At 37.0% G+C, this 13,169-nt stretch overlaps 1 protein-coding gene across 1 annotated transcript; it reads right to left on the reverse strand.

The window, feature by feature from the left end:
- Positions 1-519: 519 nt before the first annotated feature.
- nek2 (NIMA-related kinase 2) lies at positions 520-10,524 on the reverse strand. Its single transcript, XM_039738737.1, has 9 exons — positions 10,147-10,524; positions 7,517-7,734; positions 6,247-6,487; positions 5,699-5,781; positions 4,513-4,639; positions 4,229-4,445; positions 3,242-3,296; positions 2,453-2,529; positions 520-1,889 (listed from the first exon to the last, which is right to left on the reverse strand). Exons 1-9 carry the CDS (start codon positions 10,240-10,242, stop codon positions 1,666-1,668), a joined length of 1,338 nt encoding a protein of 445 aa, XP_039594671.1. The 5' UTR covers positions 10,243-10,524; the 3' UTR covers positions 520-1,665.
- Positions 10,525-13,169: the final 2,645 nt, after the last annotated feature.

Genomic DNA, 13,169 nt, shown 5'->3' on the forward strand with positions numbered 1-13,169 from the left:
CTATATAATATCCAAATATTTCACTGCTTCTATAGCCAAGGCCTATATGCTACACGAGGAACATATGCTCCAAATTGCCTCTTCAGTTTCCTCATCCCTTTCCCCCTCTCCTCCTCCTTCCCCATCCCTTACCTCCACCTTCTGAATTTTCTTCACTCTTTGTCATGCCCAGATTGATAAAAAGGGGGGAATGTGGAAAAATAAAAATCAGTTATTGATCAAATCTGGTGTGCGTGACAAGGGCCACGAGAAGTCTGTCTTGCGACAAGTGCAGCTTCTGTTTTCTGTAACGAACAAGAAGTTACAAGTGCCCAACTGATGACCTTTAAAATTGTGTAACTACTGATCCAAACAAAATTATTGTAAAGATGTAATGTCTTGAAATTCTTGTGCAACTAAAGTCATAAGGTCAAATTTTGCTTAGCATTATAAAAGATTTAGGACACCGACACCTGGGCAGATGAAGGGCAGGTGTCCTAGGACTGTGCTTCTCTGTCATTCTTACCTTTGCCTGGTGTGTATTAATAAAATATTTTTACTAACTTTAATTATATCTCTCTGTCTTCAGTCACAAGAAATGACACTAGAGAAAAGTGTCCACAGTAGACAGCCTTGATATTCAGACCTAGCTTCCTAAAGCCACTGCAGAATGACAAAGCTAAACTCCTGCCATAAAAGTGACTTATTTTTTCCAATCCGTGACTCTCAAGACTATTTCATACAACATCAGTTACTTCAGCACCCCCTTTAAAACGTTTCTTCTTAATTCTCTTCAGATGCATTTGTTCCAATAACATGATGTGTATATAAAACAACCTGTGAAGCTCTGTATTTCAATTTCAGATATTAAAAAAGAAATTTTGATTTACAGCGATTACAAAGTCTTTCATTATTAATGTCCAAAAATATATACAAAACATTAAGGCAATTATAACAAATGATAAGGTGGCAACGCTGAACTGATTTAAAGTCCCTTGAATGGAGGTAGAACTTTTTTCTTTTGTTTGTGCATTTTTAAGTAGCAGAAGGAGGTTTGTATCCAACTGTACTGTATTTTTAAATAAAGTTCACCTTACAAAGAAATAAAACAGAGTAACGGTGAACTTAATGTTGAAGCAGTAATTACCCTGCGAGTGTTGTCATATTCTACAGCATAATTCTATCACAAATGTGCAAGAAGCAGTGCAGAGGAAGGTTATTTCAACAAACACCAAGTGCTGAGTGTACAATTCACTAAAAGTAATGTCAAAATCAAAAGAATCTGGTTCACTGCCACTGCTGCGGTGTAGCAAACAGGTTACAGGTCCAGCAGATGGCAGCATTTAGTCCTGTCTCTCCATTTCCTAAATTACAGGTGTGAGATGCTGACTTTAGAATTAAGAGTTACTAGCACTATTCTTTTAAATCTGCGATAGAGAGTGGTGTGTAGTTTTAGGATGAGACCGTGTTCTTCGTGTAAGTCACTGGCATGCTTACATGATCTTCCATTATGAAACACATACAACTTGATTTACAATACAAAAATAAATCGGGTACTTAAGGCCTAACAGACCCATGGCACCTGCCAACCCACATATACAGAATAAAATGTAAAAAAAATGCCAAATGGCACTTTCTGAAATAAATAAAATTCTATATACAGTACATCTTTACAAATTATTTACATTAACGCATTCCAAGAATCAGTTTGCTTTTTGTATTGTAATTTTTCTCCATTTCATCCAAGACTCTTGCTTGAAGATTTGCTGCTTGCAGTCGCTTTTTTAGTTCTTCACATTTATCTTTACTGTGAGTAATGTTGTCCCTGGCACCTTCCAACATTTGATTCTCTTTTCTGTCTGCTGCAAAGTGAACTTTCTTCTTGCCAATGGAGTTAGTCACATATTCATCTGGAACAGGGAGGAAAAAATAAATAAATACATAAAGCACTGCTGAAACAGGCACATGCTTACAAATAGAGTACTAATAACAGATATCTACCACGAAAACTACTTAGCAGAGCAAATCTAAAGTAAGAGTTTTATTGACACATCACTGCAACCATCTGATGTTTTAATGGTAAGAGTTGGCAAAGTTAACAAGAAGAAAGTCAGATGCTGGGGAGGGAGAAAGGAGCAAGGCTGCAGTGTCAAAATGTCTAAAATTCATTAAAATACATGCAAAAAATTACTGAAGGATTAGGTAAAACAAAGTTTAATATATTTACAAACAAAAAAGATACGCTTTTATTAGAGTTGTTTTATAGAAAGATGTTCAGGAAATATATACAAGTAAAACAAATGATCAATTTAAAATTAATTCTTAATAGGGCACATTCCAGAAAATGTGCGACAAACTGAATATACAAAGATATGAAATGAGCAGTAATAAAATCATAAAGCTGAAAAGCTCGCTCGGAGGACACAAGGTTATCTGTTTGAGGGTTCCAAAGGCCTCCTCTTCAGTTTCGTACCTATCACATTAGAAAAGGCAGGCGTCAAAAATGGCCGCTGTTTTAAAAGCGTGTAGTTCTTCATCAAGTTCTCAGCCCTGTTTTGAAAGTAAAACAAAAATGTGTAAAGTTTAAAATCAGAATAGAAAAATAAATAAAATAAAAACCCAACCCACAAGACAGAAAAATGAATCCACTTCAGACAAAGCTACATTGCTAAATAAGGTCCTTAGCTGAACTACTTTGCTAGTCCATAAAGGGGAATTGAGCTTTCATTTTGTGATATATATATATATAAAAAGCGCTACCAACAGCTTCATGTTTATTGAAGATCTTCCCCACATAGTGTTTATTGTAAACATTAAGAGTGGATTTAAAAAAAGTGTTACTCCCTTATTTGGCAAGTACAAAATTATTATTTCACATAGCAGATACCACAAAACAAGCAATACAGGCTACTGCATTCAAGAGGTTTATACTTCAAGTATAAAAGGAATTTAATTTGAAGCAGGAAAAAAAAAAAAAAGTGTATTGCACTGTACAAGTCAAATTTACACTATGGAATTGTACATTAAAATTCAGTTCAAGTGAATTTGTTTACTGCTGTGTCTTTATTCCCCACAGACTGCATAGCAATATTTCAAAAAAGTAAACTAGGGTAATCAATGCCTTTGGTACCAGTTAACATGCAGTATATACATTTATTCGAAATAAGGCAGAAATCCTTAACTATTGTACTGGTCACATCCTTGGAACCACACAGAACCAAATCGATATACGCAGAAATACCAACTCCAGTAAAAATCATACCTTTCAAGTTTATCCTCACATAGCCTTTCTCGAAGGCAAAGCTCATGCTCCCTCTCTGAAAAAGATACATAATTTGATAAATGAACACAGTCATTAAAATGTGCTTGGGACAGGTCTATCACCAGGACTATAAGAGGCCGTGGTGTTGGCAACATTGTAAAATATTTCAGAGCGTATGCAAACAAAATGTGGCAAGAAAACAGCAAGATTATTGAAAATCTTAATTGCACTTTAATTTTTGTAGAAACCTTGGCAGATTTGCACAAATATAGTAATTGTTGGAAACTTATTTTGCTATTATAATGCAAGGTCTCAACATGGCCTTTATGAAGCAATTCAGTTATTAAAAAAAAAAAAAAAAAAGTATTTGTGCATTTTAATTTCAACTTTGTTGCGAGCGGGGGAAGAGAAATGAAGATTACGAGTAGTAAAATTAAAGAACACAGATAATCCTGTCCCCTGATTTCACCCAAGAGAAAACAAAAGTTTAAGTGTCAAGAGGACATTACACTGAAGTACTGTCATTTGAGATGCATGGTGGAATACACACTTCTGCCAATAGAGTGGTGCACTGAAGGTACTCTTCTAAAATTAAAGTGAAGAGATTTACTCTTTCCAAACCGGTACTTTAAACTGCAGGGTTACGTAAAGTCAGAGCCAATCTTGACAGCCCTTATACCCATGATCGTTGTAAAAATACAGGGTCAAAAAATGGGCAGAAACAAATAATTTATCTGAAATTAAAAGTTGGCAATAGGGGCAAAACACAAAAAGTAAATTAACCCATGGAGAAGACAAAAGGTCGTGTGATTTACAGCATATGCAAATTATATGTAAATGAGAGAGAGAGAGAGAGAGAGACACACATGGGTTTAACACACCCATTAGTATAAAGCTGAAAGCTTCCTTAAAGCTAGAGAAGGAAAAATATCACTAGAAACTTTAAATCAAGAAATGGCAGAGCATTTGCTTAAACCCCCAACTCACGTTCAAGCCTTTCCTCTCGCTCTTTCAATGCTTGTTCTCTTTCCTGCAACTGTTGCTCTTTAAGTTTTAGTTCTGAGGCAGAAGATTCTGATGGCAGAGGTTTCTCATAGTCTGATGATTTTCTCCTGGTCTTCTCATAATTTTTCTGTTCATCTGCAACAATTCCTGCTATCAGTGAATTCTGGATGATGGCTTCAACTGAAGGTCTCAGGTAATCCTGTAGAAAGAACAAAATGTTCAAGTATTTGGTTGATAAAAAAAAAAAAGTAGCTATACAAACTAACCTTTAAATTCAGCATTCGCGTAATTAGAGTATTCAATCCCTCAGAATATCTGTACGGAATGCGTCGGAATTTTCCCTCCCTTATCTTTTCAGCCAAGTCTTTTTGATTATAAGCTGTAAATGGAGGCCTACAAAAAAAAAAAATAAATGGATATGCAAGTATTCTAATGTTGAACAAGAAAAGATTCCGATTCAGAGTTCAAAGACAGAAATGAAAACTGGGAATTTAGTATGTCCAAAGATTAATAGGATGACAGATAAAGGCATACAAGCAAAACTGGTAACCAAGGGTTGCTACACAGGTACCTTGAAAAAATGTCAGTATACATTTAATATGACAGACTGGTCTGTTAGATGGATTTCTCTTTAATTCAGGCTCTTGGACAGTGTGGCGTAGCACTTAAAACTTTAAAGCAAAACTTTGGGGCAGGGGCAGAGGACTTTAAAATTCAAAGCTTAGACCAGAAGTTCTCAATGTTCAGTCCTCTGATGCCACCGTTTGCAGGTTGTTGTTCCAACCAAATTTCTTAGTTAATGATTGTTATCTTTAATTGATCACATTGTTTAATTAGATGGCCTGTGTTTTCCCCATTTCTCTTGCATTTAGAAAAGTGCAAAACTGTCAGGTTTACACTTACAGGAAAAGACTTTTTTCCTTGTGGGTTTTTTTTTTTAATTCGCTTTTCTGCAGAGTTTGTTTTAATCTTACCTAAATACATTAAATTAATATTGAGCATAACAGACAATAGCACAAATGACTATGAATTGGGCAGCTACTTCAGTGTTATCCACTTGTGCTTATTAGTAAATAATGGTCTAAATAAATCAGAAAAAAAATATTGTCCATTAGAATACATTTAAATTCTTGCTTCCTTAGGGCTGAATGTTCAGAACCAACATTTTAGATAAAAAGGTCAAGGCATAAAACACACACACACAGATTGCAAGGATAAAACACCATAAACATCCTCTTCATTGACAAGCATTACAGAGACTCGTTAAATAAAACTGACCATGTAAAATTGCAAATGAGTTAAGGGCATGTAAAACTAGAACTATTTATTGAACTGTATTTTGAAATAAGACTATATGCTAATTTTGTGTAAATCTGTACACATTTAGTATTGTCCAAATCATATTTTTACATAAAAAAAGATCTAAAAATGGTTCAACTGCTAAATACATACGACAATGCACACAGCTCATACAGCAAGCAGCCAAGTGACCAAATATCCGACTTCTCATTGTATGACATCCGATTGATTTGTTCCTGTAAAAAGAAAATAGACAAGCAGAAGTAATTACATTAATAATAAACAAGCATAAGGTAAAAAACACAATGTTTTCACGTTAAAGGTTCTATAACACATTTTACAGACAGTCTTCCCATAGCTCAATTTAAAATACACTCTGCTAAAACACGTTTTTCAGTTACACAATTTTGTTCCTGGATCAGATAATTTTCTGTTCCAACCAACGGTTGATGCAAATTAAAAAAAGAAACCCCCATGCAAACCTATACATTTAAGCAAAGTCCTCTGTCTCTTTGCAAAGGATTATTCCTTATCCAGCATGAGATGGGCACCCCATCACGTTACTGCCCACCTGATAAAGTACTTGAATGATGCATCTACCCTGTGCTTCCAATGTCGCAAAATTGGCTTTACAATTGCCATGGAGGAAAACTTTAGATTCATTTAATTACAGATTACCTGTGTTACCAAATCATACTCACGGGAGACATGTAGTATGGAGTTCCCACAAATGTTTTTGCAAAACTGGTATCATGATTAAGAATCCTGGCTAGTCCAAAATCTCCTAGTTTGACGTTCTGTTTGTAGTCAAGAAAGATATTAGCTGGCTTCAGATCTCTATGAAGGACGACATGGCCTCCATCACTCCTTCTGTGGCACTCTTTCAATGCCATACTTAATTGAGCTAGAACCTTAATGATAAACTCTTCATCTAAATATTTCCTTTATTAAAAAAAAAAAAAAAATGATGTTAGTAATGATTTACAAATTACATTTATAACATACAGAATGCAGTATTTATAAATTACTGTGCCATTAGTCTAACAGGGTTAATACTGTGTGGAAACAACTAAACAGACTAACAGAACTTCACTCTGTGCAGGAAATCAAGTGGAAAGACAAGTAGGCCAGTGCCATGTTTGTGTGCAGCACTGAACTTATAAAATGACCATTCACCTTGAAAGAAACAAGAGAGCTTAAAACTAAGCACTTTGTCTTGTGCGGTCGCATTCACTTCAGCATAAAGGATTTTTAATTTTTTTTCTGGTGTTGGCAGATGTATATTGTATTAGTTCACGACAACATTTTAAAATTATGAAAATTCTTAAGTCCATTTCTAGTGAATGGCTCTCCTAAATAGCACTATTTCTTTTGTTAAAAACCAAAAGGCTTTTTATAATCAATCTGTTAAACACTAAACTATTTTCAGCAAGACAGCAAAATACTGTAGAACAAGTATTAGGCCCACATGCACCACACAATCTACTCACCAGTTTTGTTTCAAAACATCTACTACTGTGGCTTTACCATTTATAGCAACCAAAAATAAATTAGGTGGAGAATTAGTGAACGAAACCAGTCCCCATCAACAGCTTTACTCACACGCGAGATACAGTTCTCAAACAAACTCAATCTACCAAATAACTGAATATGTAGTCCTACAGACTTGCAGGTTTATTTAAACAGTCCCATGCGAGTAAAGCGTGAATATACCCTGAATGCTCCTTCATGTCCTGGACTGGGTTTTGCCAGGATAGGCTCTAGTTCACCATGACCCTAAGAGCATTCACACATGGTGCCACAGTAGTAATATTTTGCATGCTGGTTGGACATACAAGAAAGAATTTCACTGTACGCCATACAATGTAACAATACTGCTACAAAAAATAAATAACACTGCTTTATAGCCAAATTTAAGACAACAAAGCACATTCTTGTAAAGAGGAAATACATTTGTTTAATCATACAAACCTCTCTTTAATACATCTGGTAATGAGACTGGCAAGGTCTCCTCCTTCACAATGCTCCATTACAATATAAAGCGTCGTATTTGTCCTGTCAATGATACGGTCATAATAGCGAACTATATTGGGATGGCGGAGCTCACGTAGTAGGTTAACTTCTGAGACCAGCATTTGCTTCTCCGATTCAGTCATTGTGCCGTAGTCCAGTTCCTTCCAGACCAGAATCTTTAGATTTTGGGATAGGAATTAAATATAAAATTTAGTATCTTATTTATATGGCACAACACAGAAAAAAAAATGAATTCCAGCATGTAAAATTTATGCACATTACATAGCCATTCTTGTTTTTCTTAGACCATTTCACGTATGCTTTCAATTACAGTTTAGTCTTTTGGCATATGACAAAATGAAGATTGTCAAATATTGAAAGCAAACACACATCTAAGATTATAAATAAGAACAAACATAAGCGGTACATACACACACACGCGCAAATAAGTAATAAATCATTGCAACATATGCTGTAAGCCGTGCAATGCCATACCAAAGCCAGCGAGGCAAATCATTGTAAATGAGGTACACAACACTCAGTGGACTATAAACTTTAAAAAATGCAGTGAAAAAATTCAGATGAGCAAAGATCACCAGTTTTCTTTACAATTAGCTTCTTGAACTTAAACCAGTTTCTGCCAGTAGAGGAACATTTCAAATAATCAATGATTCTCACTTTGTGTTCACTTTTCATGTTTCAATATGCTAATTAATGTTATTACCAAAAACTTTTAAATGCCTTTTAATCAAATGTCAAGAGGTTGTAGTGTTTAAAATTTACACCAGACTAATTAAAATAAATTTCTTTAGTCCGAGGTGCAGGCATTAGTAGTAGTAAATATTAAATGCATTTTTTTCCACCAACTTAGCCAACTGTTTTAACTGAACACAGAAAAGCACTGCCCTAATTACACTCATCTTTATGCCATAGTGGCTGCTGTATTGAATAAGAAAAAGAAGAAAACTCTTAGATTAAAAGTAGTAAGAAAAAATTTCTGCAATTTTTCAAATCTGAAGAGATTTTCTGAAAATTGAAGGAAATTTAGAAATTGAGACAAAATGTGAGCCTGGTGGTTTAATCAAGTTAAATAAATGCAAGGATAAAACCCAATATCAAGAACAACCACCCTTCTTAAAACACACACAAAAATTTACACCAAAAGGTGGGTTGGGAAATTACAGCCAAAAAAAAAAAAAAAAAACTTCAGGGTTAGTTTGTCTAAATTTTGGCTTGTCTTGCCATTTCATAGCTAGACCTTTGAATTAAAATGAAATGCAAGCAAGCACTCAGATTTCAACTCAGTTTCTTTTCTAGAAAGATTACTGTAAGCTGCTAAAGGCCTTCTGTAAAATGTCATTTATCCACCTTGGGTCAAATAAAGTTCTATATAGCTATCTAAACAGTTCTGGAGAGCACTTTTCAAATCTACTGAATCCAATTCAAGGGCCACATTTGCAAGGGAGGGTAGTACCCTGAAAGCCCTGGTCACTGTTCTGTCACATTGCCTACTTAAGCACTTTCTCAAACTGGGACCAATTTACAGTCACTGGTTAACCTGGTGGGAGGAAAAAAAACACTCATGCAAAAACCATACTGTCGAGCTATGAGCCAGAACCCAGGAACCCGATTTCTTGAGGTTTTTAGTACTATATGTAGAAAAGATGATGGCTGAACGTGTAATGACTCAGTAAACAAGCTTTATCACTTAAAGTACATAGCGTGTAGTCGTTGCAAGACGACAAACCTTAAACTGCGTATTAGCACCGGCAGTCCATCTAAAGTGTGGTAACCCAGAAATATCGAGCAGGTCTGGTGTGTATATGAGTTCTACACATACAGCCTGTCAGAGTAACGAATGGAGGAGATAATTACTTTAAAGAGTATACTTCACGTGCATTGAAGCTCTGTTCACCATATACTGTACAAGGCAAGTGAGGTTTTCTCTGATAATGCAGGTAGACGAGACGCAGATGTAAATTAAAATCCCGCTGCGCCTGTGCAAGACGGAGAAGAGTCAAGGGACATCGCCAGCTGTTAACAGTCAATTACTGTATGTCGAAAGAGAACTTAACGGTTAACCTCAGGACGAAACAGACGCCAGTGAACGAAATACGGCACAGATCTGCAAGGGAGATCACGAGTACCGGTAACGTCAAGTGCTTCCTGGTGGTGTCAAAAAGGGGAAAGAGGCTAACCAAGTGAGAGATCAGCCCCTCGATTCCGTGCGCAGTGAAGGAGAGACTAATTCTCCGCGTTTTCGTTTTTAAAATGCTTGTTCTTTCCACACTTTGCATTTAATTGCAATGCAGAGATTCACCTAAGGTGACAGGTTGTAGAGTTTAAAATTACAGTTAAACCCTGGAAAACAAGGACAGCAATTACAAGACCAACGATCATTAAAACCCCTTTGGGCACAACGTACAAAAACATCACATACGGTGGGTACAGAAGATCGCGCAGCGGTTGCAGCCTGAACAATTCTGAATGAATAAGATTCTGTAAAGCGACTGCTGCTACTGTACCTTGAAGGACACACTTGCGCCATTATTTGCGTTAACAAAAGCCAATTAAAAGCCATATACCACCTTGCCATCCGACTTTCGACGTATCTTTTGACACTTTCCGTAAGAACCAGAGCCGATAGTGAACAGGACTTCATAATCTTCAACCCGAGATGGCATTTCCTTAACCCGTTTCCAGAAGAACCAACCGAAAAATATTAAACAGCCTTTCTCGGCGTTTATCGCCCAGAAAACTCCTACTGTCCTCAAAACGTTGCCTCAGGTTTATGCTTTTCGGCTCAACGTTTCTTCTAAAGTTTCTCCCATGGATACACAACACGGCAACTCGGCCGGGCACGCCAAACTTTAAAAGTGGTGCCTCGAATGCTCAGTTCTCATTGGCTGGCTAAAGGATCAAACACTCCGCGGATTGGCTGAAAGCGGCAGCGGGCAGACGCCTCTCGCTGTTTCTAGGCAATGAGAGACCGCGAAATGAGAGCGGGCTTTTAAAGGCGAGGATCCTGTTAAAGGCGAAGGTTGCCGCTCTTCATTGTTTTTTGCCGACGGTGTGATTAAACAAACGTAAGTAGGTTACGTAGCCATGTTTGTTTACTTTACAGGAAGTCATTACAGATATTGTGCACGAACGAACGAACTAATCAGAGCAATGGTTGGCTTCGGGGTATTTGTGAGTTTTTCATTGAAGTCCAAACGGCGTGCCGTCGGGGAGTTGCGTGTGAATCGATAAAGGCTCGGACTTGTCTGGTTTCGCCACATTTTTCTGTTTAAGTCTCTGGCTGCAACATGAGAGCGGCTTACTTCTTTTACTACTGCATTCACAGAAAACAAAACCTCTCGTTAATTACAGGTTTTGCTGTGCAAACTGCATTTTCAATATTTCCTTTAATTCCCAGTCTAAGATGCGTCTATTTTAAACAAATGTAATAATCGTGGTGGCACGATAAAGAGTAATCGGAGTGATGGCCTTGGCCGTTGTAATCAAGTTCACCGTAAAGAGAAGGTTTTATTGTACACGATATAATAACATGTATTCCAACAGCACGTTTTCATACGAACAGTGTAATTTTACAAGATATCTTAGGGGAAAAAACAAATTAAAAGTGGACAATGGAAACGATTAAATGGCATTCCAAAATTAGTAATTAAGAATAAATGAAAACGCAAGTCGTAGAATTGAGCTGGAATTTTACCTACAGACTGATGGTCGCAGTACATTACCAAGAACCGAGAAAACGACAATGAATGAACCACTAAACGTTGAATCATTCATTTTCTAAATCTGGGATTAATAAAGTTTACAGTATCTAGTCTAATTTCAACCGTTGTTTAACCATGACAGTGTCTTCATGTTGGATTCAACTCGCCGGTAAGACCACCTGACACTCCATCCGTTTAGGGTCAATCTTGATAACTTTGCCTACGTTTTCCCCAATTAATGAACAGCCAAAATGTAAGCATCCCATAATTTTATACAGTTTCTAAAAAATAAAGTTTACTTTGCCATGTCTTTGGGTTCAGTTTTGGGCCACTTTTGACCACTTTTAATCAATTTGGAATATCATTTTGGGTAGTGTGTTTGTGCACAACCCATCGTAAAAATCCTTTTTGCTCAGAAATGTTAAGACTTTTAGTAAAGTGACCAAAGTTTAGAAAAAAAATCTTTATTGTTTCACATTTTTTTTGTGCAGCTGCTATACATTTTGAAGGCTTCAAAGTTTTTCAGGTTGGTACTTCCCCACCATTGACCTGATCGGATTTTACTCTCCATTGATGGTAGTGCTGACTGCACTAACAGCGAGGAGGCTGGGGTTCACATCCCTGGACATCCCAGAGTGGAGTTTTTCTTGTTCTCCCTGTACCCACATTGGTTACCTCCGGGTAAACCAGTTTCCTCACACGAGCTTGAGACTTGCAGGTTAGGTGGATTTGTAGTTCCACATTGGCCTGTGTGTGTGTGTCCTTATGATCACCCTCTTATACACTGGTACTGTGTCTAGGGATCGTTTCTGCCTTGTACCCTTTGCTTGTTGGGGTAGATTCAAGCTTATGCCGCTGCTTTGCTCGGGATGTAGTGGGTTTGGAAATTTTAACAAATGGGTTTTTGTTTACTTTCTGGAGGGTTTTTTAGTTGGTAAAACTGTTAGTTGAAAAATGTGAGGGCATTTAGTAAAATTCCAACCTTGAAAAAAAGCAAAACACTTTCCACTTGTCACATTTTTGTAATACTGCTGTATATTTTGAACTCTGCCATGTCCTTCAGGTCAGTTTTAACCCATCATATACTTTGGTGGACTTTGGTCTTTATTCAGGGGGTTTCTTTGTTCACAGTCCATACAAACATTCAGCCCGGCATCACTGTCCGCTCAGAACTCTGAAGGGCTTTAGTGAAGTGACCTGAATTAACAAAAAGAAAAGCCTTTTCCAAATGTCATATTTTGGTACAGCTGCTACATATTTTGAAAACTGCCATGTTCTTTGGGTTAGTTTTGATTTGATTTTCTGCTGCTTTTATAGTGCTTTGTTTATTCACAACCCATAAAAACATCCTGAAGGTCTTCTGTTCTAAGAGTTCACTTTATCAGTACTCAGGCTAAAATGGTCACTCATTATAAAGTCGATGTGGGTTAAAAACCCTGAAGTCAGGCCATGTTAAAGATCACTAAACATTTAAATTCTTAAAGATATCAGTCTTTAATATGTGTTTACAAAATGTGAAATTGTGTGCCACCGAGCATTAAGATTCTCCTTTATAATGTCAGATGCTAGCTTTAACACTGGCTGGTTAAGGGTGAAAGGCAGTCCTGAAACAACAAAGTAGATATTCCAGGGACATCAGAAACCTCTTCCTTTGTGTCGTCTTGTATAACACTGAGTGTCCTGTCATCATACCGATTAGTTTAAAGATCTTCTGGCTTACTGGTCTCTCCTGGCCACTCCAATTCTAAGTGGAAACACGGGTATCCTTCATTTTGCCTCTCGTGTTAAGTGTCCTTGGAGTCTCGCGTCACTCTGTACCTTGCTGCAGTGTCTCTGGACCTTTTATTACTGTCCCCTAGCAGACCCCATCATCTCACTTTGGAATTCAG

The sequence above is a fragment of the Polypterus senegalus genome, chromosome 16 (assembly GCF_016835505.1).
Source record: "Polypterus senegalus isolate Bchr_013 chromosome 16, ASM1683550v1, whole genome shotgun sequence".
Lineage (NCBI taxonomy): Eukaryota > Metazoa > Chordata > Cladistia > Polypteriformes > Polypteridae > Polypterus > Polypterus senegalus.